The sequence below is a fragment of the Cervus canadensis genome, chromosome 8 (assembly GCF_019320065.1).
Source record: "Cervus canadensis isolate Bull #8, Minnesota chromosome 8, ASM1932006v1, whole genome shotgun sequence".
Classification (NCBI taxonomy): Eukaryota; Metazoa; Chordata; class Mammalia; order Artiodactyla; family Cervidae; genus Cervus; species Cervus canadensis.
The window spans coordinates 57602289-57629714 of record NC_057393.1 but is presented as its reverse complement, the minus strand read 5'-3'; the positions used below and the strand labels follow the sequence as shown (position 1 = coordinate 57629714).

The 27426-nt window shown below is 45.3% G+C and overlaps 1 protein-coding gene across 1 annotated transcript in view; it reads right to left on the bottom strand.

The window, feature by feature from the left end:
- Positions 1-4980: 4980 nt before the first annotated feature.
- The window catches only part of FRMPD2 (FERM and PDZ domain containing 2), a 64904-nt gene continuing 42458 nt past the window's right edge, over positions 4981-27426 (bottom strand). Inside the window, exons 17-28 of the mRNA XM_043475502.1 lie at positions 26802-26894; positions 26029-26136; positions 25820-25936; positions 22788-22993; positions 20441-20545; positions 19297-19390; positions 18381-18466; positions 16404-16551; positions 14421-14635; positions 11691-11789; positions 8051-8394; positions 4981-5029 (exon numbers count right to left, since the gene is read on the bottom strand). Of these exons, the coding sequence (XP_043331437.1) occupies positions 4981-5029; positions 8051-8394; positions 11691-11789; positions 14421-14635; positions 16404-16551; positions 18381-18466; positions 19297-19390; positions 20441-20545; positions 22788-22993; positions 25820-25936; positions 26029-26136; positions 26802-26894 (1664 nt within the window). The remainder of the gene's footprint in view (positions 5030-8050; positions 8395-11690; positions 11790-14420; positions 14636-16403; positions 16552-18380; positions 18467-19296; positions 19391-20440; positions 20546-22787; positions 22994-25819; positions 25937-26028; positions 26137-26801; positions 26895-27426) is intronic.

Sequence of the window (27426 nt, the reverse complement as noted above, 5' to 3'; positions counted from 1 at the left end):
CGCTTTGTCTATTGCAGGCTACCAGAGAAAGTTACTATGCCTCTGTAGATCTGATAAAACCAGAGTCTATTTTCTACCAGTTTTCCTATGCTTTTTTTTAAAATCAAACTGTATGTAATTTTAGCAGATGAAGTGAATTTGGAATCTAAGTCATCTTTTCCAGCTCTACCCATGAAGTTGGCCTCTTCCCCCACACTGAGGCACTGACTGCCGTAAATCCCCTGTTATATAGCACTCAGGGTTCCTGGGCTCACACTGTGGTCCCCCAAGTCTGTTTCTTTTGTACATTTGACAGCTCCAAGTTTTGGATTTTAGTTTTTGCTATGGTGGTGGCTATCCGGTAATAGTGGAGCTGCCATTTCACTCTTCTTTTTTTCTTAGAAGGTCCCATCTTATTTTCCTTTCCTATAATTTTTAGAATCAGAGCCCAAAAAGGAAAATGTTCTTAAAAGAATGTATAACCATTTGGAATTGCATGGGGAAAACATAGACAGATAACAAAACATATTACTCCCATGGCTTTGAGCTAAGTCTCTCATCAGATTCCTTCAAGGGATCTGGGGGCACTTTGAATACCATGGAAATTCCTTCAACCAATGGAGAACCCAAAAGTACCAGCTGCAACAAAGCATGTGTCCCAGAAAGTGTGACCAGTGCACACCTACGGTACCGTAAGAACGTACCCTTTACAGGTTTATCTTGATGTGAGAGGGTGATTCTCAAATTCTTTCACCAGGGGAAGTCCCACTTTGAGCTCGCAGGGGCACGTGCATGTGCCTGCATGCACACACACACACACACACACACACACACACACACGTACACACAGAGTTCTATTCAACATAAATGCCAGAACTAAAGAGGGTCACAATCACTATTCAAAAAATGAGTTTCAGAAGTGACAGGCATGCTTTTTTTTTTGAAGTTACTTCTTAAGTGGGCCAGAACTTCCATCCCAGGTCACCTTCTCAAAGCCCTGCTGGCCTCCTTCCTGATTGTAGAGTATGTGGGTACATTCTTTAGACCAACATCTGAGGCTCTTCCATGTGATCAGGGTCAGAAGGATGTGCAGGCAGAAGCCCTCGGGTTCTGCCTCTGGAGAATGTCTCACTTTCTCTGCTCACCTAAAACAATCACAGCTTTTATTGGGTTGCTTTGCCTTTTGGCCAACAGCCTTCCTAAAGAGAACAGTTCAATTGTCTTTTTAATCTAACTGGACAGCAATGGTTGTTTCAGCCTCAGAAGAGAGAAGCAGGAGGACGCATGACATGTGATGGAAAGATGTGTGTGTTATATAAGCCCACATGGACAGGCACATTCTAGGGGAAATGTAAAAATGCACCAAAAGGGTAATCAGACAGCAGCGGTGTGAATCTGCCCCTCATAGCTGCATGACCTCAGACAAATTAAATAAACCTTCTAAGCTTCGTTTAAAAAAGAGGAATAAGAATACCACTCAAAGTTGAAACGAAGATTCAATTAAGTCATTTATAGAAAGTACCTATATACTATTACTGTCTTAATATCTAAAAGAACCAAATAAAATAATTTGTTACACAATTTCAAAGGATGCATGACTTCATCCATAAGCAAAGTCCTATAATACCCTCCAAAACGTCTCCATACTTCCAGGATGAAAGAAAATGTATACAGCAGAGGCCCTTAACCTTTGGGAGATTTATTCTCCTGGAGAACTTGGAGAATGTTAAAAGTTACTTTTTCCAAAAGATGCAGCAAGTCAACATTCTAACTGTAGAGCTCCCCACCTGCCTGGAAGCACATCTGTGAGCAGCTCCATGGAGCCCAGGCTGGGAACTCACGGCCTGAGCACTCCCCACCCACAGGCCCACCTTCTGTCAGCAGGGAGAACAAGTGACCATGACAGGCCTCAGCTTAACTACATCCCAAGCCATCGTCCATCTGAGGGCTATTCAGTCCATCCTGAATCTTGACATCTCTGCCATAAACTAGTGCTTCTCCTCACCCCACCTGAAACCCCATGCTCGGGCACAAGTTCTTTGTCTACAAGGAAAAAAAGAAAGGCAGTGTATCAATGCATTAATAAGGTTGCAACATCTCACTGCTGTAATTTCCTCCTTTATGATTTATGATTAAAAGTAGCTAACACTTTTTGAGTTCTTACTACATGCCACACAGTGTGCTAAACACGTCACTCAAATTGTCATCTAACTCTCCCAGAGACAGCATGAGGTGGATTTCATTATCTCCACGTGGCAGTAAGTTAGCTGCATCTTGGATGGTTTAAAGGGGTTTCCCTTGTGGCTCAGCTGGTAAAGAATCTGCCTGCAATGCAGGAGACCTGGGTTCAATCCCTGGGTTGGGAAGATCCCCTGGAGAAGGGAAAGACTACCCACTTCAGTATTCTGGCCTAGAGAATTCCATGGACTATACAGTCCATGGGGTTGCAATGAGTTGGACGTGACTGAGCGACTTTCACTTCACTTAACTAGATGGTTTAAAAGTCACTTGCTGCAGGCCATTTAGTCAGGAGCCTAGCTTGGAGCCGTGCTCTCATGCGACTCTGATCTCTGCCTCCTCCCTTCAGGGCACTGCAGATCTCCTAGGACATTTCATAAGTACTGACACTTTCAGTCCTTAACTGTTTCCCGAAGGATCCCCAAAGCATTGCTCACTCCATTTTCTTTTAGCTCCCCAGCCCTGAGGAGTCCCCTCTGGGAAGATTGCCCTCCACATATAAGCTGCTCTCTGCTTGCTATACACTTTTGTGAACCCATAATGCATCACACTTAAAGTTGTCAGAGTGTCCAACTTTCCCATAAATGGCATGCAGGGTCTTCAAAGCCTCCATATCATCCTCTCTATTAACGCATTGCTTCCTATTTCAGATAAGAACCAGCCCATTTGTCACATTTGAATTTCAAATATCCACCCACCTTATCAGCTTGCCTGCCACTGTCCTTTGAGAGTCCAGTTCAATCATTTGTGATGAAAATGTAGCTGGGACACAATGAAATGAAAGTGAAAGAGTGTGTTTCAATTATACCTAAATCTTCACAGCCAATGCCTTGGTAAGTTTCAGTGGGTCATGAAAATGTGTTGATGCAAAAGCGTCTTGAACATTCAGCATTTTTCAAATACTGGAACTACCTGTGTTGTAGGCACATGAACAGAACTCAAGAGTTTAACCCTCTCTACTTGCAGTCTGACAGTTTTTGTGACACTTACTCCTTCCACATCTTCATCAATCTGATCTGACTCCAGCCTGGTCATCCCAGTTTCTGGTAGCACCTTGTGTGAACAGTTTGGCTTTCTTGATTAAGAAAGAGCTCACTGTGTTAAAACCACAGGGGCTATTGAGAAGGGCCACATTACATGTCACCAGGACTCTTCTCTGAAATACATTTAGCCCATGGGAAGGCAGAAGCACACAAAGTAACCCACTGAGAGAGAGAGCTGAGGAGAGAGAGTGGGCCTGGCCACATGCTGGAGGCAGCAGAGGAGAGCATTGAGCCGGGGGTCCATGAAGTGGGAGACCTGGGGTTGAATTCTGACTCCATCACTTACTTACTAATGACCCTGGGAAAGTTCTGAATGCATCATCAATATAAGGTGATGTGTCAGGGTATAGGGTTGTTGCCTGGGAACATGGAATATGATAAGTACCAAGAAGAGGTATGACCCCAGAGAGAATGCAAGGAGAATGCTGTAATGCCCATGGACCGTCACCCAGCCAAAGTAGAGACACTGACTCCCTCTAGAAGAATTTAGCCCAGCCTCATTCCACCCAGAGTGCTACCCACCTGAGGGTGCTGTCATCTGGGTCCTCGGCCTCCTCAAGGTCTTCCCACTCGCTCTCACTCTCATGGGACACTTCTGGAGGCCAAGTCTGTGAGAAAGTACCCCAGGAAGAGAACTGTGGTAAGGGAATGGTCCCTGAATCTGCCTCCAAACATTCTCCACAGGGTAGTTGGTCTCCCAATGAAGGGTTGATAGTCAGATATGCTTCATCCTCCGAAGTAGGAGAAGGGGTCCCAGGTGGACGGTACATGTCCTGTTCCTCGTTATCACTGTACAGTTCAGGACTAGAAGACAGAAATCCACGTGTCTTCCAGGGTTGATCACAAATCCCGTTCCCCACTTTCCCTTGCCTTCAGGATGCTGGTCATGACATGTCACAGGCAAGCCAGCCAGGCTTCAAACAGTTCCTGCCAGAGACTCCTCTGGGGCCAGGAGGTGAAGAGTGAACAGGGCATGGCCCTTGACCTTGAGGGGTCCGTGATTCAATGGGAAGAGTAAGCAGTGAACAGATGTTACAATCAGGTAGTTAGTGCTATAGTACAGAACGTTATGAGAGTGGGCGTGCTCCTTACTGAGTCCAGGAGATGGTGGGGGGACTCGCCAGAGGACATGGATCAAAAGCAGAGCTCTGACCCATGCTTTGTATGGGAAGACAGTCAGACCTCTGGCAAGTTTATTAACTTCTCTAGAGCCTCAGTTTTTTCATCTGAAAAAAATGGGAAGGTCAAGAAACTTATAGGAGTGTTGGAATGCTTAAGTTAAATAATTTTGATACAGCCATCCATGGCTCCTGGTACAGGGTAAGTTCTCAGTAAATGGAGGAGGTCATGATTACTACTATGATTATAGTTCTTTCAACAGAGGAATTAGACGGAAAGAGCCAAAGCAGGAGGCTCAGAACAAGTCAAGCATCTGACCTTCAAAGCACTTTGCGCAAATATCAGGTCCTTTTCTGAGCATTGCAAAAGTGCTTATTTGGAGAGGCAGCTAGCTGGAGTAACATTTACTCCCTGTGTGACATAGAAAGCAGGTGAACGGCGAGACTCATTGTCTGGCGACGAAGATGCAGAAGCAATGGTGAAAGAATAAGGCTTCCAGGGGCTTCCAAAGGTCACCACACACTCCTTTTTTATTAGAAAGAGCAGTTCATAAAGATGACAGAGCATTTTGCATAGGGCTTCCAACATGCAAAGAAGGTACTCAGAAAATATCTGTAGAGAGTCTGGTTAGAGAAGATGAGTAGGAAAATCTAAAAGAAATGCAAACAGGTTGATCTTTGTACCAAATACACAAGTCCTTGTGTATCAGCCTCTTCACTCACCCCCATATCAACAGGTTGGTTTTGTCAGTATCCTCTGCCCTCCCGTTCCCTTTCCTGCAATACGTCTCTCCCTGAAAATCAGCGCTGGCAACTCCCTATAGCCAAGAGCTCCCAAACACCCATGCAGGTGGCCCTCCTTCCAGTAGAGCCAGAGTAGCTATCTCAACCTGAGTTTTGCTGTCAAAGAGACATCCTTTTTGCTCATGAGAGATACAGGGTTCAAGTAAATGTGCATTTCATGTAAATATACACACACTCATGTGCTTAAAAAGGGACTATATTCTGTAAGGACATTCACTTTAAGAAAATATTTTAAAATCTCTAAGCACTTTAAGGAAAAAATTGATTTAAAACCTTAAACTACTTGACCAAATTGTGTAGAAAAATGTGTTTCTTTGTAAATATAGGGAGGGAACATCATGGAAGCTTTACCAAAGGACAGGAAATCCAGCCTGGTGCCCAGACCCACTCTGTTCCCCTCCCCCAACCCCTCAGCCGCCAACCTGTCCCACCTTCCCTGCCAAGAAGCAGGGACAACAGGGCAGTGCCTGGCTGTCCACACTTCACCTCCCACGACTGTGCTGCTCCAATCTTTCTAATCATCTCCATGCTCTCCAGATTGGATTTGGGGCTCTAGCTACTGGCCCTACCAGGAGAGAGATCCAGGGAGGCCATCAGCCTAAGAGGCAAAGCTGCTGGGTGCCTGGAGAAGGGTTGGTGATCTCCAGGGTGACATGCTGGCCATTCTGGTGACATTCTTACCTCCGGGAGAATCACTGCCTTTCCATCCACCCTTCCACCCAGGCTCCTGACTGCTCTTGGAGCGCTGACCTGGGGTTTGCTTGTGGATGTGGGAAAAGAGAGGTGAGGCAAGAAGGGGCATAGGAAGTCAAATACTGTATTGCTTTCTTACATGTTTTACAGAGATCTACTACTATATGGCAGTAGTATGTGTACAGTGTGGTAAAAGAAGAGAATAGGGCAAGAAAAGTAGAATTTCATCTTCTCCATGAACACTCTGGGTTTGCAAGGGTGCTGGCAGCCACTTGGCTGTAGGAAGTAACCACCTGGTAGATGGTAAGATCTGGCAGTTTGCTGGGAATTTCAATTGATTGGGATCTGTCTTTAGCTGGAAATGGCTCAGGAAAGAGAAGGAAAACTAACTTGTGTTGAGTTTTTGCTGTGTGCTAGGTTCTGGGCTAGCGCTCTGCATGCGTTATTTCTTTTGCACGGCACACTTTGGAATTACCGAAGTCTTCATGAACATTTGAGAATCCTCAAGCTCAGAGAAATCAATTCTCCAGACACTCTAGTAAGTAGTATAGCTGAAACCAAGGCTATGTGATCAAGAATGTGATCTTTTTGATCTAAACCACTGAAAGAAAACTTCACTCATGGATGCCAGAAACAAAAAGGCAGTTACCTGGGGCAGCCACTTCAGAATTAAACTGTGGACATTCAAGGGAGATCCACAAAGAACTACAATCCCACCTTGGAATCCTAATTCTAACCCTACCCAGGAGCTGGGGGAACTGTGTCCAGAGATTGCTGGTCATGTGCCATGCTTTTCCTCCTGTAGGGGGAAGTCACGAACTATATGCTTTAAGTGCAAGCTAAGGTTCTACTGGAGGAGAAGCTAACATAGCTGAATTTTGTTTGGCTGGAACAATACACTATACTTTTAAAAAATTCTATCTGGATGCTTCTAGGAAACATGCCTGGCTTCTGTCTGTCACAGATCAAACCCTGTCTAATTGCATTACCCCAGTTGCTTTATAGTTTGTGTCACCCACTAGTCCCTATAGATTTGCCCTTATCAGCCTTCTAGGAGGCCAAAAATTAAGAGCCATTTGATGTCAGTGGGTTTACACAATGTCAAACATGAAACATTTTTCCCCATTGTTTGGCTGCTTTGTGCCCATGCATCTAACTAACAACATGCCTAAGAGCAATATCGTACCCTCTCTCCATAAGCGTACCCCTCTCTTTGCTCCTAACAGGTTTCCAAGCACCTAGGATATGTGTAGTAAATACTCATCAAACTGAATGAAAGAGTTTGTTTTCCATCAGAACAGGACTGAGAAGTGGGACTACTCAGAGGTGGATGAGCACAAAAATGCAGACTAAGTTAAAAACAAGTGGCTATTTAAATGAACATTACAGGGCTTCCCTCGTGGCCTGGTGGTTAAGAATCTGTCTTGCAGTGCAAGGGACACCAGTTTGATCCCTGATACAGGAAGATCCCACATGCCTCAGAGTAATAAACCCAGGCACCACAACTACACGCCAGCACTCTAGAGCCTGTGAGCTGCTACTGCTGAGCCCTGCAACTACTGAAACCCGAGTGTCCAGAGCCCATGCTCTGCATCAAGAGAAGCCACTGCAATGAGAAGCTCTGCACACCGCATGAAAGAGTAGCCCCTGCCTCACCGCAAATAGAGAAAGCCTGCGAACAGCAACAAAGATCCACCACAGCCAAAAAATACTATTAAATAAATAAATCTTTTTAAAAAATGAAGGTTTCAGTCTGGTTTTGAAGATGTAGTTCTTTTGGGGTTTTTTTTAGCTTCTGTTGATTATAAAGCATCATATTAGCTACAGAAGTGATGATGCACACAAGGGAAACCCTTTCTTACCACAAAGCTTCAAGAGGCCATTAAGGATGCAGAACAAAGGTTTGTACACGAGGAAGAAATCCCAAGGCCTGCCATCTGTAGTCTCCAAGGATATTGGAGGACCTCTGGGTGGGGTTTGCTTTCCCAAAATCTCACAAGTTGTGATTACCGCAGCTCCAGATTTCAGGTTTCTCTTGCTTCATCCTCTCCTCCAAATGCCCAGAACCCTCAGGCCCAGCAAGCATCTGAGCCATGTTATTAATTGCTTGCTTGTAATTTCTAGCAATGACATGCATACAATTTACAATATGTCTGCAAATGGACTGAGCCTTACCTTCCAAGTCTCCTGATATCACAAACTGAATCGCAGTTTTGCCTCAAATCCTTCTCCAAAGAGGTAGCCAAGGTTGATGCCTCCATTTCTTGGTGAAGTCTGCATAAATGAGGGAAGGAATCCTGAGGACCAGTCAAGGAAGTGGCCCAGGGTCTCTCTATGTCTTGGTCCCACTGTGCCTCTTGGCTGGCTTGTTGGAAAGACTCTGGCCGGAGACCCAGGCCTTCCCCTGTGTCTGGGGAGGCACTGTCCCTCCGGCTGTCCTCTTGATCCAGGCTGGGGCTCTGCTCCAAGTCAGTACACGTTGCTCTGGTGAATTCTTTGTCTGCTGTGAGCACAGGTGTCTATTGAAAGAAATACTATGGATTATTGGATTCATGGTGCACACTGAGCAAAATCTAAATATTGCTTTTGTACCAGTTGGTACCACAGTTGGTACCAATCCACCCCTTTTCTGTGCTTTTCAAATGAGTGCCTAGACATGCTATTTCCGTGTTCACCTCTTCTTCTTTGCACCCACCGAACCAGGCTTCTGTCCCCATCGCTCAACTAAAAGATTATCTAATTAGTATCTCTAGATACCTACATCTTTCTAAAGCCAAAAGATAATTCTCTGTCTTTATCTCTAACTCTCAGCAATGTTCAACATAATTGGACCCTCCTCCTTCTTGAGAATGTCCTTTACTCATTTACTCTACTTAAACACTGAGTTTACCCTAAGCTCCACCCTTATCTGAATCACCTCCAAGGCTCCTTCTCAGTCTCATGCGTTATCTCATTTCTTTGGACCAGACTGCTCAATGTTGGGGTGTCACATCGCTCACTTCTCAGCCCTCTTCTTGACTTTTTTTGTATTCCTCCCCAAGATGATCTCATCAAATTTACAGCTTTCAGTGGCATTATTTGCTGGTAATTTCAAAATCACATTTTCCAGCCCTAGCAGATATCTCCATTGAATGCTCTATAAACATTTGTTTACATGCTATCAAGAACTACTGCTTCTTTCCACATACCTTAAACTGCTCCCTCCAAGTACATCCTATCTTGGTAAGTGGTACCACCATTCATTCAGTTACTTTAGCCAACACTACTCCCAGTCTTCACACCAATGTCAAATCCAAAAATCATCCCATGGGCTCTACCTCCCAGAGTATCCTAAATCTGACTCCTTCTTACAGCTATCTGGCTATAGCCCGAGTCTAAGACACAATATGTCACCTGAATCACTGCCAGATTACCTGCTCCACTCCATCTCTCCCAGCAACCTAAGTGACCTCTCCAAAGTGTGGACCAGATGAGGCCATATTTCTGCTTCACCATTCATCCTCCCACCTCCCCAGCCCAGTGGCTTCCCATGGCAGCCAGGATGGAATCAGCACATTACCAAAACCTACAGGCCCTACATGATGTGGTTCCCAACCCCCTCTACAACTCCTCCCCTTCCACAGTTCCCTTCATTAACTACTGCCCAGGCACAATCCTTATCTTTGTGTCCTTCAAAAATCTAGGTCATTCCTGTCTCAGAGCGTTTGCACTTGCTACTCCTTCTGCCTGAAATGACCTAACTCCAGATGTTTGCATAGCTGCCTCCTTCTCGTAACTATTCTAGTTCTAAACTAAAGTCTCCTTTCCTTGGTCTTCAATCAGACCTCTAGAGCCAAGTGAATGAATGAAAATTCTTCTTCCATGTGGCCCTCAGGTGTGAGGAGAGGAGAAGCATGCCCACCATTCCTCGCCTCAAACCCTCTCCATTGGACACTTCTGGGTTCTCTGGTAGAAGCTCTTCTCCAGGACAGGACAACTGTTTCCTTGGGATTTACCAGATATCTAAACAAAAACACAGGGTACCAGCCCCTTGGCTTGATGACCTCTGAGTGTGTGAAATCTGACCCTCTCCAACCCTGTTCACTTGCTTAACACAGTTGCTATCATCTACCTTCTTTTCCAAACTAGCAGGTCTCTGATTTCCTTCCTATAGCTCTTGTCTCACCAAAGTTGGTATAAAATGCCCTCTTAGAGTCCAAGCATCAAGAATACGTGGGTCACCAAGTCCCTGTGCTGTCTCTACCAACTGTCACCCTCAGTGATAAGTGATTGATTTTATACACGGCTTATCCACGTCTCAGATGAGGAATCAGGAGACCTAGAGAAGTTAGGCAAGTGTCCAAGGTCCTTGCAGCAAACAGAGCAGGTACAGATGATTCCAGGGTGTCCACGCAGACCCTTCTCCATGAGGGAGGTCTGCTGGTTGCTGGTGGTTCACAGCAAGCCCATCCCCAGGAACTGTGTTCAGCTTGAGGGAACTGCCTCAGCCAAAGTTAGGCCCCTCCCTTGGGCAGCTCATACCCCAGTGCTGTTTGGTGCAGATAGCAAAGGTACAGGCTCTTTTGTTCCACTTAAGAACAGCTCTGAGGGGCCATTTCAGCTTCAGAGTTCCCTTTGGGGTCAGCTGAAGCCCCTATTGCAGCTGAAGCTCATTTACTTCCCCTTCCACCCAGCCCTGCTTCTCTCACCTTCACAAGGGTGTTCCCAAGAGCTGTCCTCATACACCTCCTGCACTCCAGTCTCTATCACAGACTCTGTGTCCTGGAGACTCAACAGGTGGCAATGTGATGGGTAACGTTAAGTGTCAACCTGGCTAGGCCATAGTACCCAGATAATTGTTCAAATACAAATCTAGATGTGACTCTAAAGGTATTTTTTAAATGAGAGTTGTCTATAAATCAGTAGACTTTGAGTGATGCAAATAACCTTCTATAATGTGAGAGAGCCTCATTCTGTCAGTTGAAGGCCTTAGGAGAAAAATGACTGAGATCCCCAAGAAAAAATGAGTCCTGCCTCCAGACTGCCTTAAGATTCACACTGTGACATCAGCTCTCTGCTAGATTTCCAGTCGGCCAGCCTATTCCACAGAATTTAGACTGGCCAAGCCCCACGACAAGGAAGCCTGATGTGCTGCAGTCCATGGGGTCACAGAGTCGGATACAACTGAGAGACTGAACTGAACTGAAGCCCCACAATTATCTGAGTCAACTCCTTAATATCTCTCTCTCTCTTTCTCTCTCTACACACATGCACACACAAATCCTATTTGTTATATTTCTCCCAAGAACCTAATACAGGCGTCAACATAGCAATCTGAATTTTCCAGATTCCAATGCCTCTCTTCTCTGCACTAGACCATACACGCCTAATTCATGTTTTAGAAGCGTGGACTTAGATCCTTCCTATTTTTCCCCTCCGTTTCATTCTTCAGAATGGAAATTCTTACCTCCCCTTTGTCTGATTTTATATCTACTCCCCTTGCCCCTGGTTTCCCCTCCCTGATGCCTGGCTGCCTCTGATGCCAGAGAACCCAGCTCTAGAAGTTTCACAGTCAAGATTTAAATATGTAACCAACTACGGGAAGACTCAAATATTGGGAGAGGCAGGAGCAGGAAGAGGAAGAGAAAGAAAGGGCGTTATGAGCTTGTCACAGACTAACTGAGGTTAGGGTGGTGAACTCCGTTCCTGCCCCAGTGAAATAAGACAGCACTGAACCCTATCAAAGGCAAAAGTTAGGCTTCTCAGGACCCACCAGACAAGAAAGGGGTGCCTGAACATGATGCATGTGGAGAGAGCAGAGGGCAGCACCCCTTACCTGCCAGCCCTGGTCCATCTCAGGCAGCGCACCTGGAGGGGGTCGGCAAAGCAGGAGCGTGACTTCCTGTGAGGCTCCTCGAAGTAAATGGAGCACCTCCTACCAGAAACCAAAATCTGTGGTTAGTTATGGGGCTGGCCTGGCTGTGGGGGTATCCTCTTCTGTGTTCCCCACTATCTCTCTGGCCCCTCCTCTGCCTACCTCGTTCTGTTTCTTGGCTGCAGAGGACTTTGGAGAACACTGCTATGGGTCTGACTTCCCCAAATGCATGGGTCCAAGGCCACAAAATGATGAGCCAATGCTGAGCTTTAAATGACCAAGGTCTGCTCAGGGCCTTTTCACAGCAGCATCTGCCAATACTGAGGCCTCTTCTTCAGAGAGAAAGAATGATTCTAGCAAATGACTCTTCCCATCTCAGTGTTCATTACTTCTCTACCCCGCTCATATCAGGAGCCATCAGTCACATAAACACCACCACTCTAATCTCTAAAGCTTGACCCTCAGCCCAGAGCTTCTGCCCAGGCTCAGCTCAGGCCTCGGAACTTCTCACCAGTGACACTGCAGTGGCCTCCTCTCTGCTCCCTGGCTCCTCCACCCTCACCCATCTCCCTTCCTCCACATTGCTAATGTGCAATCGTTCCAAAATGCAGGTATCATCAGGTTCTTCTTCTGCTGAACCCTCTCTCTGGCTCACCTCACCCTCAACATAAGCACAGCATCCAGAACCTGGTCTTACCTGCTGTCTCTCTCCCACTTCCTCCTCTCTGCACCCACATCTGTAGCTCCCACCATGGTGAACGTCTTGCTCCAAGCCATCCTCTCAAAGCCCCAGGCGTGAGGTTGCCTGAGGAGCTCTTATTACCTAACTAGACCAGGACTTCTCAACGTCTCAGCACTACTGGCATTTTAGGCTAAATAACTTTGTTGTCAGAGCTGTCCTGTGCATTGCAGGATGTTGAGCAACATCTCTGGTCTCTACCCATTAGATACAATTAGCTGTGACAACCACAAATGTCTCTGGGCTTCTCCAAATGTCCCAAGAGGCAATTTCACCCCTGCCTGGGAATCACTGATCTGGATCCTACTCAATACAGCTACATTGTATACATTGTAGTATGCATTGTACATTGTATACTGTACATTATGTACAATGTACAATACATTGTAGTCCAGCTACAATGGACTATCACAGAAGGGGCTCCTTCCTAGCTCCCTTGAGCAAGCAGTGGAGTGCGGGCTTTTCTCTCTCATAACACTTATTTCCCGCAGTGAGTGTTGTTCTCTTGTCTATCCCACCAGCCCCATGAGTTCTGAAACCCTATAAACTGTCCGTCTGTGTGTCTTCAGTTCCTCCTACAGTTGCTGGCCCAGCAGCAGTTCTCAGAGGACAGTTCCTGGATCAGATGAAGGATGCAGGATGGATGGAGACATCCCCCCTCTAATCTTGTTCTGAGGATTCTCCACCCTTCCTCATCGCTCCTTCATGCACCTTGCTCTGTTCCCTGGAGGTGGATCTGCATCTTGGGCTACAGAGAAGCTTCCTGCTGGGTTCAGCCAACAAGTGGGTGAGCAGGGGTCAGATCTGAGGAAGAGGGGGAGGTCCAGGTTTGCTTTCCTGCCCATGGGGTTATCATAGAATAATGATATCTCTCAGCTAATTTCATAGCTCGTGTCAGCGAGTCTACTTTACCCAGCTCACTCAGTTTCTGCGCTTTGGCAACTGCTTCTATCCACTCCCTCTGGACTTGAGGGAGAGGGTAGATAACTGCATCCACTGTTCTCAGCCCCAGGGCTCTACACTTCCCCTTGAGTTTCCCAACAACCTCCACACTTTATTAAGCTTTCTCAAATGGTTCAATTTCTGCCAGGACCTTGACTGATATGTACAATATTTCATTGAGATGTTATGTCATAAACATTGTTGTTGTTGTTCAGTCACCAAGTCGTGTCCAACTGTTCGTGACCCTATGGGCTGCGGCACATCAGGCTTCTCTGTCCTTCATTCTGTCCTGGAGTTTGCTCAGATTCATGTCCATTGAGTCAATGATGCCATCTGACTATCTCATCCTCTGCTGCCCTCTTCTCCTCTAGTGTCCACTTTTTTCTTTCTTTTTTATTACATTTTTTATCATAAACACAACCTACACAACTCTACATGTCAAAGCTGTAAATTTAATAGAGAAATGGGAAACAGAGTAGAAAAGGCCCATTGAAACTTCATGCCCATCTCTGGGAGTGAGTATTAGGAGACCTTGGTGGCTCAGCCCGTAAAGCGTCTGCCTGCAATGTGGGAGACCTGGGTTCAATCCCTGGGTCAGGAAGATCCCCTGGAGAAGGAAATGGCAACCCACTCCAGTACTCTTGCCTGGAAAATCCCATGGATGGAGGAGCCTGGTAGGCTACAGTCCATGGGGTTGCAAAGAGTTGGACACAACTGAGCAACTTCACTTCACTCACTAGCACAGAAGTCAGAATTTTATCTTGAGTTTCATTACAAACCTAAGTTGAAACAAGGCTTACTCAAGGTCAGATACCTAAGAATTGAGGTGAAATTTTTAATATGAGGATGTTTTGCCAATTTCTCTCTTTATGTGATTCAAGCTCAGACTCCAGGTGTGATTTCCAGGAGCCAACAGTATTCTTCACTGAGGGTGGGTGGCCCTGAAAGGAATGTTCTCGGCCCACAAACCTTAGTCCACAAACAGGACTTCATCCCTCACGTCCTCCCACCTGGAAGTCCAGGCCTTCCGTGGACCTTCCATTCACAGCCAGGATTATGTCACCAACTGCGATGGCCCCGTTCTCCTCCGCCGGCTGCCCAGGGAAGAGCCGCTTAATCATCACAAGATCATTCTTGAGGTGGCCGCAGTGCTCGCTCTCCATCTGCACAAAACTGAATCCCAAACCACTGGCATTCTTTTTTAGCTTGACTTCAAACTTGGGGCCTGTATATGGGATGTGAATGAGATCCATCCTTCAGTAAACTACAGATGAAATTTGCCAGCCTCAAAATGCAAATTGTCAAATAGATGAATTATTTCTGTTTTATGTTAAAAGGTTTCATTTTATTCACTTTTATATGGAGTCTATTATACATTTTATAGGTCAATGCCATCCAACAGAAATATGTGAGCTGCATATGCAAACTACATATGTAATTTCAAAGTTTAACCCAACATATCTAAAATATTACCTTTTCAACATGCAATCAATGTGAAAAAAATTATTAATAAGGTATTTTACATTCTTCTTATGAACTAAATCTTTAAAACTCAAGTATGTATTTTATCAATTTGGATTGGCCACACCTCAAGCATTCAATAGCCACATGGGCAAGTGGCTACCATATTGGACAGAGTAATTATAGATAGCCAACAAAGTTATATGTAAAGATACAATGTATAGCCATCTACAATAGACCCATATCACTTAATAAAACTTGTGTTTCATATATTCCTGTTACCCTTTTAGAACCCCAGTCATGTTTTAGCGTACTTGAAAAAAACTTTTGGAATAATTAGACCATGACAATAATCATGGCCAACTCTATGAAAATGCTTTTGCTGCCATTTTGTTTAGCCCTATGAACTGACCACAGACAAAATAGCTGCTTCTGGGCACCCAAGGTGGACGCAGACTCAGGAACTTTTATAGTCTGGCAGCTAAAGAGGTCTCTAGGCCTCCCCTTGGCTGCTTGTACCACTCCAATAGAGGGACAGAGCACTAATTTATAAACTCAGATTTGGGGCAAGAATGAAAGTGTCTGAAGCAATTAGGTTCAGGTATGTCACATGACCATTTCACTATCATCATCATCATCTGACCACTGTAGCTCATTCTGTAGTCAGTTCCTCAAAGGTCCTCGGTGGAGTGAGATGAGGAACAATGAAAGAGGAAACAGGCTTATTTTATGCACACACCTTCCCCCCTCCACCCTGTGTATTCAACATGACTTATGCCTTCAGAAAAATCTCTATAAAGGGTTGAAAAGCAGTTAAGCTCCAAATCATGATGTTTTAAGGGAGTAAGTGTCTTCCTAGCAGGAAACAAAACCATCAGTTCAGTTGAGTTCAGTCGCTCAGTCTTTGCGACCCCATGAATCGCAGCACGCCAGGCCCCCCTGTCCATCACCAACTCCCGGAGTTTACTCAAACCCATGCCCATCGAGTTGGTGATGCCATCCAGCCATCTCATCCTCTGTCCATAGGAAAGTACAGAAAGGCAACCCATCAGAAGATGTGCTATAGTATCCCTGTAAACTGATCGTGGTTTTGCTTTTTTAAATGCTAATAACTAGGCTAGGTTTCTGAGCACCTTCCTCTCCTCACCCACCTCAGCATTCCTTCAGATTTTGCCACAAAAATCTTGGCTGAAATATGGACATTTGGTCAGAAAAGGCATGACCCTTTCATTTCAATTTCAACCTCAAACACTTATACACAAGCATTCCAGCAGCTAATCAGAAAACCTCAGAAGGCTTCGGGGCAGAATTATACCTGGTCATCATATTTTGGACAATGCATTTTTTTCCCCAGAAATATTTCATTAGATTGCCTTCCATCACATCAGAAAGTCGGCCCCATTATAACCACCACTGCTCATTATCTTCTGAGAACCCAGATGACGCCTTCCTGCTTTCCCTTTGGAGATGACAATTCAAAAGCAGCACAGGATGACATGACAATAGTAACACTCAATTCTCTCTCCTCTCACCATCTGTCGCCGAGACACTGCTTGCGGGCCTTCCAGGCAAGGCTGTTGCCAAGGAAACAGCCGTGCACTCATCTCCCATCCTGTCATTAGCAGAAGGACACTGCTGTGCAATCCTGGGGCTTCTTCTTTCTAAGACCAGTCTTGCAACCTAGAAGTGTGGGTGGATGAACTCAATTTACACCTCATATGGCAACCAGGAGGCTCTCCCTCCACACTGAAAATGCTTCATAATTTTTTGATACTTCCAGTAGCTGCCTCATTTGAATCTCAAATCAAAATCTCCAATCTAGCCTATTTGTTGGGGTCCAGAGCCACATTTCCAACTGTCTATTGGACAAATGATTCTGGAAGTAATGCATGTACTTCCATTTCAGTATATTCAAGGCCAAATCATCTTCTTTGTCTCACTCAACCTCCCTGCCCCCTCCTCACTCTGCCTAAAACACTCCTATTCTTGCCTTTGCTCTCTCAGAAAGCTTTGCTCTCCCAGACTTGTCCCTCAGCTAACCTCCCAGGGGCCACATTTGCAGTAGCCCAACTCTCTTCCTTCCACCCTCCAAATACACATCTGGCTTCTAAGACTTGTATATTCTCCACCAGAAACATCCCCCACAATATTCCCTTCTCCATCCCCTCTCCTGTTGCCAATGGCCAGCTGAACTGGAGCAAGTGCCCTGTCACTTGACGTCCTGGACCCTATCTCCTCTTCCTTCAGTCCATTCCCCTCAAGGTTATTGTTGGATTAAAATAAGACATGCGTTGAATGTGCAACACTCTTGATTAAAAGTCTTCAGTGTTTTCCATCACCTAAAATTCAACCCCTCAGGACAGGATCCCAGGCTTACATCAATCTGGCCTCCCTCTTTATTTCTGGTTCAATTTCCCATCCTTCTCCCCCACACTGTATGCTCCCATTACCCAGAGCATGATCCCATGACCAGACATCACCTGGAAGCTTTTGATTCTAAGCTTCCATTCAGGGAATCCAACCCTGCCAACATCCTCCTGCAGCAATGGTCATTCAGCACCAAGCCTGTGACCCCAGAGTGACAGTTACTACCTGTCACACTGCTAGTAGGTTGGCCATTCTCTAAGCATGCCCATTAGTCAAGTTCCAAAGAATAGAGAATACTAATAAATGATGACTCTGTTTTCAAGATATGTCAACCATGGTAACCAAGACAAGTAAATCTCACCACAAACTAGAAGAATGCTTTGGGCAAGGAAGCAAAAGGAGGCCCTTCCTTGCCTCTATTTGCCAGAGTGGGTCCCAGGGGTCCTCTGCATTTCTGCCAATTGCTCAGTTGCCAAGAGGGAGACCCCAGCTCTCTGGCTTAGGACACTGTGGCAAGCAGAGGCTCCCACCCTCAGATGGAGGATGGGACAGAGGACAATAATATCCAGATGCTGCCTGGATACTGCACAGAAAGAGAACTTAGAAGTTAACGCTCTGGGCATCTTGATTTCTACCTCATTGTCATTAAAGGGCCCCTAGGACAGTGTGTCCTATAATTACACAAGATGATGGAACTGGCATGAACTTGGGGTGCGGTGGGGTGTCGGTGTGTGCTGAGGCAAGTGCTAAGAGGCCCTGAGAGCAGATGGAGGCATTGGTCAGCTACGGCTGGAGCTGAGGGTATGAGGGGATGGCCGGAGCCAGGCAGAAGTCCCTTCGCTTCATCAGCTCAGTCCAACTGTCTGATTCCAGACTCCCGCCAAGCGACAGTTAAGATTTTCAGGGCTCTCTATGGGAGGTGAGCTTCCCTGCCTGGGAACATCTGCCTGCTTCCTCCTGACTTTGACACCTCCAGGGAAAAGGTAGATGTGAAAGGAAAAAAAAAAAGCAGACAGAAAAGAAAGTTTCGTTTGTTTCCTGCCTACCCCTCTCGCACCCAGAGGCAACTGCAGCTTCCGACGTTGCCAGGAAATCTCTGGAGGGACGGGAAGCTCCCCAGTAAGCAGTAATGTTGCACTCACCTGTCCAGAGCCCTTGAGGCACTGCACGGCCTGCTTGTGGGTGAGGCCGCACAGACTCATTCCATCCACCTCCAAGAGCCGGTCACCTGCGGGAGGGGGGGAGATGTCATGTCCCCAAGCTCCTCAAGCTGCAGGAAGGGCTCTTTGGGGAGACCCTGCCCAGCACCTCTCCATGCAGCCTCAAGAAGGAACAGCTAAGCTGGGAGGAGCCCCGACTGGGCCTGAGTACTGGCCCCTTGTGAACACCTCCACTCCCAGTGGTCTAGAAACTTCTGTCATTGGCTCACAGAGTAATTAAGCCAACTAACAAGCACAGCCTTGTCCTTTCTCTCAACTTCCCATGAGACTATTTTTGAAAGTTTTTGCAAGTCTCTTATGGGTAACATTCATATCTCCAGGATATTTTTTATTTCAAAAAAAGGTCAGAGAGACCCGGCTGATGCCAGGGATGCTGGAATTCTAGGGGAAATGTATGTAGGTGAGATCTCAGTGCATTTTTTAGCTACATTCTGGTCATTTTGGAGAGCAGTGAAAACTCTCCCCCTTCCTTCAGAGCAGTGGGCTTGAGGAAGGGCAGAGAGGAGGCTTGCTGGTGTTCTCCCCAGATACTAAAGTGGTGGTGACCGATGCCTACTCCATCCTCCATGGGGAGCACTACTCCCATGAAAGCCGAATGGCCACAAGCTTATTTAAAAATCTCATATTTTTAAATCACTTGTGTTTCCCACGTATTTTGAGCCCCATGTTAGTGTCAGGTAGGTGGGCCAGGCTAAATCATCTTTTCCAGGTGAAGAGACTGAGAGCTAGAGAGACAATCATTTGTACAGGGGACAGAGTAAGAGTTGGGCAAGGCTTGCAGGCTGCAACCCCCAGGCCAGGGCTCCTCACACCCCAGAATGCAAAGCCCATCCCTCACCCTGCAGGATCCGCCCTTCTTTGGCAGCTGGCCCTCCAGGAACGATGGATTTCACGTAGATACCTCCACAGAGCACACTTGTGTTAATTCCTCCCTGGCGAATACAATAAAAAAACTCACCAGCCATTTGCTCCCCTCCTGAAGGGTCTTTCCCAACCTCCCTGACTCAGAGAGCCCCCATCTACCTGCGACTCTATCCTATCACCTCCTCTCCATGTGACACCATCTCATATATTCACCTGTTCATTTAGGCTATATTATCCACTGAGCAGGAAGGTTAGATGCTCATAAGAAGTATAACAATATGAGCTGGATGAGAGAGTTGTGCTGTATCCAGCCCAACACTGGCCCATGGCAGGTGCTCAGAAATGAATCATATCAATGTACCACTTTGTGTCTCCATAAGCAGAGACCAGCAAAGATGGATACAGCTATGATCCAAAAGGCTGGTGCTTGGCCTGTCCCATATGCTTGTGTGTTGATCTGTGTATGCAAAGGTAGAATTCAACTACACAGTGTTCTGCAATTTACTGTTTTTTTAACTTAACAATAGATCACTAAGGTCCATACCATCACTAAACAAAGATCTAAACTTTTTTCTTATAATTTTTCCATGCATGTATGTACATACATATAAAGATTCAGTGGGATTATATCATTTATGTACAATTTTTATCCTCACTCCTCAGGATCCACCAGATGGAGCTCAGGAATCAAATGCAGTGTCCATCCTGAATAGAAGTCTTGCCAACCTGACTTTGTCCTGGCCTTGGACATGGGAGCATGAGGCCCCACTGTGTCCCTGCTGGGGTGACTGGAGACAACCCCACTCATCTCTGGCTTGTGTCCCTGAATCCCCACCCTGCTACCCTCTTCTTATTGTCCAGTGTAACCTTAATTCCAGCCATGCTCCTTGGAGTGTCTGCTCAACCCAAGTTTGTCATCAGTCCCCCAATTTCACCTTCAACTCCTATTCCTCACTAAGGCTCCCACAGATTTTCTTGGTTCATCACTTCCGGTGTGCTACTTGTACCCAATGGGCACTGGGTTATTAGAGATTGGCATATGAGTGCAATGCCCACCAAGGCTCCAGATGAGCATCTTTTCAACTATTTACTTTTCAAACTCTCTTAGAAATTCTTACAGTCACGCTGAATCCAAGTGTCCCATCTTCTTTAACCAGCTCCACGAAGTAAATTTCGCTGGCATTGGTTTCTGAAGGTGATGGAGGACAGGAAGAACCAGCACCCTGCCACAAGCAAACAGAAAAAGAGAAGGTGTGAAGGCACTGGTGCTGCCTAAGTAGATGGCATGTCTTACCTCTCCCTCGCTCTCAAGAGATAAAGAGAAAAAAAATTGCACACTAAAAAAAATCATAAGTTTCAGGGTTGGGCCAACAGAGGATTCCTTGTATGAAACTTGGACTTATCTCCTGGTCTCTCCAGCCTTGTTTCCCAATCCACAGAGCTGGAATGAGAGATCTCCTTCTAACAGTGAGTATGAATGATGCCCAACACCTAACATGGCCTCAATAGATTCCATTCTGTTTCTACTTGAGATGCAGATATTGTTACGAGCACTGAAGTCATTCAGACACGTCCTACACACATGACACCATTCAAGTGAGGGCATGCTGTATACCAGACACATAGCAGCTTCCCCAGCAGAAGAAAACCTCAGGAGGATCTTCAGCCATCTCTAGTGAGAGTAGCTACATGGGTCTCTACTCTACAGTGAGTGAGTGCATGAGGGAAGGACAGAAGAGAAAATTATCTACCTCATCCCAGGCATTCTGCTCAGTGCTGTGACATGCATGATATGTTGAGTCATCCTTCCAATCACGCAATGTTAATTGAGCACCCGCTATATGCCAGGTACTGTAAAAGTTGGGGAGGTGGCAGTGATAAGACACACCTGCCCATATTGAACTATTTCTAATGGGGAAGGATCTTTCAATGAACTGTGCCAAGAAGATGGGGCCACAGATACTCCCAGCCTTTTGTCCTACCTGCCTCCTTGACTTAGCTACTTCCTGGTCTACCTTGTCAGAAAATACAATTAGCACATAGAAAATAAACAGACTGAAGTAAGCTTAAAAAAAAATCTTTGATACTAATATTTGGTCTTTGACTTTAGTTCCTAACACAGAGCTCTCAAATCCCTGGGAATTTTCTGGGTAAGGAGAATGTCTTTGGTTCTAAAGAGTGGACTCTGGCTTCCTGTACAGTTTCAGGGTGGGGACTGGTGACCATAAAATCAAACCATGATTAGAAGCTTGGAACTTTCAACTCCACCCAACTTCCTATCCTCTTGGGAGGCAAAATGAGCTGGAGATTGAGCTAATGATCCATCATATCTATATGCTGAAGCCTCTATAAACATTTTAAAAGTATGGGATTCATAGTTGCTGTGTGGATAAACCCATCTTTGCAGGAAGTATGGTACACCCGCACTCTAGGGGGACAGAAGATCGTGCTCTCAGGACCCTTCTAGACTCCACCCTGTGCATCTTTTCATATGCCTGTTTCCATTAAAAACATCCTTTACAATAGATCAGCTATGGTTGATTTCTGTTTGAAACGGAACCGTTTCTGAATGAAATTGTTTTCCTGGGTTCTGTGAGTTGTTCTAGGAAATTAACAAACCCAAGGAGGTGGTTACAGAGAACTCCAGTTTGCAGCCAAGTCAGACAGGAGTGTGGGTAACCTGGAGACGGATGACTTGATTGTGGTCTGAAGTGGAGCCATTTCAAGGAACTAGTCCTTCACCTGTGGGATCTGGTGCTAATTCCAGCCCGTTAGCATCAGAATTGCTTGATATGGAAAACCCACACAACTGGGGTCATGGTGTGTGAGATAAAGGAGAACAGAGTTTCGTTCTAGACACAGGGCTTTAAGGCAGAGTGAACCAGAAGACATACAACTGACACAGCTCCATGGGGCCCACAGCAAAAGGGAAAGAGGTCTGGTGGGGCAAGGAGACCTTTCCATCTAGTGTCAGTGAAACACAGCTGGAGTGTGGTGGCCTGGGAGCTAAAGCAGACAGTTCTCTACACACCAAAGCCAGCCTTTGTCTTCTTCCTCCTTGGTGTGTTGTCAAGAGCAAAGCCAATGAGTTGCAGCTTGAGGGCCAACTCAAGGCCAACAATGAGAGATGTCTGATTGTCCCTGCATTGGCCTTGGCAGCAGCCAGTCATTATCAGCCACAGTTATAATTAGTGACCAGGGTCACTGAAACCTCGAACACTGAGCCCTGGCACTGTACTAGAAGTTTTACCTTTTCCCTTTTATATTTTTTCTCAACAACCATGCACTGTGAGCATTTATTTCCATTTTGAAGATGAGAAAACTGACGGTCAGAGGGGTTAAGTAACCTCTATCCGCCTGACGTGGCAAATAGAGAACAAAGAAGAATTTTTGAGCCAAAGCTGTTGGGCTTCACAGCCTGTTCTCTTTACTCCAGGTTCTAGAGTGAAGCAAGAGGATGATTACCTTTAATGGCAGAGCAGACAGCTGAGTCCTCAACCTGGGCATTAAACTCTGAGCCTGAGCCATTTCCAGTTCTTCGATATTTCTCTCCCGGTCTTGTGTATGTGATGAAAAACTACCCCGGTGCCCATTGCTCAGGCTGTCTGTAGAGAATACCCCTGAATTGGCTGTGCTGTTCTTCTCCTCGCTTGAGGTATTGCCACAAACACCTAAAAAAACAAGCCAAGAGGAAATTGACAGCTTGGAAAAAGGCTGGTGTCTCGGCGGCATTTCTATGTGGGGCACCGTGTTTTCCTCCAGTGATGGAGAGATCTTTCATAGCAGCGGGGAGCCGTGTGAGTTCAGCACCTCGTGAAAGATGATGCATTTAGAGTAGAGGAAGGGAGGATTCTGGATGTGTTCTAGAAGCTTAAATAGAGCTTATGTGACCCAATTGTGAAAACACAGGAGCAACGGACAGTTATAATGGCAGTTCCCCCTTACTAAGCTCTTGTCATGTGATGGGCTCCAAACACACACATACATATGTACCTTTCCATCTCTTTTACATACCCACCAAGAAGGTGTGACCCCAGTTCAAACATAAGAAAGCAAAGTGAAAAGGATTAAATCTTGCCCAAGACCCCATAACCAGCATGTAGCAGCACTCTTAGAGCTGGCCTCTTCCAGGGTCCCTGCTGATCACACCTGTAATCACTCCAAAATGATCCAAAGATCAAAGTGTCCAGTCACTGGGAGCAACTTTGTACTAACTGATGGTGGACTCCTTTTGGGTGAAGACTGGGCCACTGGTTCCCTTTTACCCTATGTCTTACCCTTGAGTTGACATAAAGTAGAGGAAAGAACCTGAAGAATCAATAGGCAAAACCCTGGACAAGGTAATTCACATTTCTGGACCTCAATTTCCTTATATCTAAAATAGAAATAATATCAACTACTTCACAGGGTTGGTGAGGCTTAGAGATTATATACAGAGAAAGATGTTTATATATGGAGAAAGAGGGGGAGAGAGAGATTACAGCTTAGTATTTGGTACTAAGAGCCTGGATACATGTATTTACTATTCATATGTTAGTATCAGTGATTCAACTAGATCCCAGTATATAGGAGGAAGGAACGCAGTTAGATTTTCTTTAAATCTGGATATGTAGACACATAAGTAAGTTTACAACTTTCGATACAGACTCATCACCACCCAAGAAAGTACCCAAATCCAATGAATGAACTTAATTTAATGAATTAGATTAAAAGTTGTTCAATCCTAAAGGTATTCAGTAGAGAGTAGTGGAGCTACCATTCAGTAATGCCTCATTTCTGGCCATTTTATTCAGATTCTACTGTCATTGTCCTCTGGCAATGTTGGAAGCATCTGTTCATTTTCTTCCGTACCCTCGACAAGAGATGAGGACAGGACTTATGATTGGATTAAAATGTCAAGCTGTGCAACGTATGTCCTGCCTAACGGAAATACAAGCTAGGAGACTTTCTATGGGTAATTAAAACTCATTTTATTGTAGATGGTGATGACTGCTCCTGAGGGAATGATATCTGTCTTGTTCTTGACCTCCAATCTAGAGCACCTCCCCCAGTAGCACCCCAACCAGATAGAAACTCCTGGCGATCAAGCCTCTGCCCACAGTGACCAGCTGGAGTCTCTGTGAAAACATCTTGCTCCAACAAAGGTAGCAGCTGTGTCGAGGAACCCCAGCTGTGACCAGGCAGAGTTACTAACAGGTGACAGGTTCCCAGGATGAGAGTACATGCAATTCAGAGGCACTGTGGGTACTCTATCATCTAAAATTCTAATATGAGACTGTGATTTTGAGCCTCACAGATTTGGGGTGCCACATTTGGTCACCCCCCAATCCTAGCAGACACCCTTGACACAAATGACTCCAGCTCAACTGCATTATGTTTCTTGATTTAAGAAAAGGATGGTTTGATTTCTCCTTTCTGTTTTTCCTGTGGAAAGTGTAGAGGGAAACCAAGGACAGCTAAAATAACGTGGGAAGAACAGTGACAATGTACAAAAGCCAATAAAGCAGTGAGCTGCGACTGGTATTTTGGAAGGGCTGGGCAGGCTCCTGGGTCAACTCTAAATATAGGATGAAAGGCACATGTCTGAAGCCCCAGCTTGGCCACCTCTCCCACTCCCCATAGCTTCTGGACCAGGGGGAGCTGCAGCACCTGGGAAAGCCATCTGGTGATGGTGTACACACATGCAAGAATGAGAGATTTTTCAGTGGAAAAGGCAAAGGGGGCAACTACATTTAGGACCCAGAATTGCTGGCTGGTGTGGCGTGAAGCACTGCTGTACATGAGAGGGAATTATACAAAGCTCCTGAAGTGTGAGCCTTGCTTTGTAGGCAGTCTACTGGCAAATTGCAGGATCATCCAACCAAAAAGCAGTGGAGGACCTAGGTAACTGGGAGGGAAAGAGATGTAAATATCTCCCCATTACTTCCACCAAGCCCCCACTAAATCTGCCCCAGATAAACATAGTAATATTGTTTTTGATAGTAGATAATTGTCATATAGTTATCTAAAGGATGAATAAAAACATTAAAAAAAAAAAAACCCTTTACTCACTTGATTGATCTGTAACATGCTGAGCCTTGACGAAGTAAGAACAGAATGCTTGTTATGTGAGTAGCCCCCTGCCCCCATCTCCTTCCCTTTTGATTGCCACACCTATGTCCCAACTATGTAGAAATCCCGCAGCAGCCACTTTTAATGAGGACTTGGGTGACAGAATGCAGATCCTCCCTGTCATATAAGAAGAGTGGCAGCAAAACACACAATGGCTGCATCTGATAAAGAACTAAGGTACGCTTCTCCCATTCAGCAGGACAAGCAATGGTAGAGCCTGTGCTGGCCCTGAAATTGTGGAGTTTATTGATTTGTGCCAAAGCCATTACCACGGGGAAAGTAATAAACAAGACCTCCATGACTTAGAATCCCAGTCCCAGAAGGTAAAGATGCACTCCCGAGAATAAAGAAGACTCTCCAGCTTCTGAAAGGAGATGAAGACATACCTTTTGACTGAGAAATGATTAATTCTATGTTGTCAGGAGAATTCTGAATCATTCTAACAGCCATATCGAATGTGAAGCCCTCCAGACTGATGTGATTCAGGGCTAGTATCTGCCCTCCTGGAAGAATAAGACATCTCAATCATCCCATCAAGAAAATGAAAAAGAGCAATTCCTTAAAGCAGCATCTCTGGCAATTTAAAAAGACATACCTGGTTTTATCTTTTTGGCTTTTTCAGCTGGTCCCCCAGGTATAATAGAAGATATAAAGATGCCAGGATCGACTTTGCCTACATCTTCCCCCTCATTAATCACAAAACCTATAGTCCAATTATATTAAAGAAGATGATAATGATTTTGCAGCTCAGAGATGTTAGGTTATTTATTTGAGATTATGCAGCTGATATTTGTACCTAGGCCCTCTGATCTTCAAACAGCTCTTTCTACTCTGCCATGACACATGGAGAAAAGTAGATTGTCTCCCTTTCAGAAGCACAACTAAAGCCCATCAATGTGCATGGTTTTGCTCCAATACATAATCAGAGATAAGAAAAAGATGATTTTTAATCAAGTAATTTCTCTCAGTGCCTTATTTCTTGTAAGGTTATAATAAAATTTTTAGGGGTCTTCATATGTGGTAAATTGTAAGAGGTGAAAAATATTGTCTATTCTTTTCCGTCACTAAGAATTTCAATATACTAAGAAATGGTGTTAGGTGAAAAATTGTTTTTCTACCTTGTTCTTAGATTTTCAAGATATGCACTCCAAAATCTTATAGGATCTAAAAAGAAACTTTTGTCCCCAAAGTCCCATTACTCATTAGGGATATTTAAAGGGAAGAAAAAGAAGTGATCACTGAAAAAAGGCAAATTGGAAGAGGACAGGCAGGAAAAGGGAGTAGGAAAGTCTAAAGGGAAGATGGTACACATCTCCTTTCTTCCCAGAGAGAGAGAGACTGGGACTCCTCTACCGGGGGCCCTCTTACCAAAACCACGGTGTGGGTCCCGGCTCAGAGTCACATGCACAATTTCTCCATCTGGTTCAGCTATAAAGCTCCTTCTCCTGTTATTTCGTGATCCTAGATATGGAAACAAAGCCACACACTGTGCTTTTTCCCAAAATTATCTGAGATGTAACACAAAAGGTGTGAACAGCATTTCACACACACATGCATGTGTACATGCATGATACTGGATATGGATTACTGAACACATACTAGATGAGCTCACTGGGTCAGTGGTGGCTCATCAAAAGCAGAGGCAAGGCAGGCTGGGCCATGTGCTTGTTCTGCACGACTTATTACAGCTATTCTTTTACTATACTGGTCTTAGGATAAGACAGAATTTGAGCAGAGATGACTTTGCTGACAGGGCTTCCCAGGGAGTACAATGGTAAAGAATCTGCCTGCCGATGAAGGAGATAGAGGAGACATAGGTTTGATCCCTGGGTCAAGAAGATCCCCTGCAGGAGAAAATGGCAACCCACTCCAGTATTTTTGTCTGGATAATCCCATGAAGAGTGGAGCTTGGAGGACTACAGTCCATGGGGTCACAAAGAGTCGGAAACGGCTGAGCAACTGAGCGTGTACAACCTTGCTGACAATGAAAGCT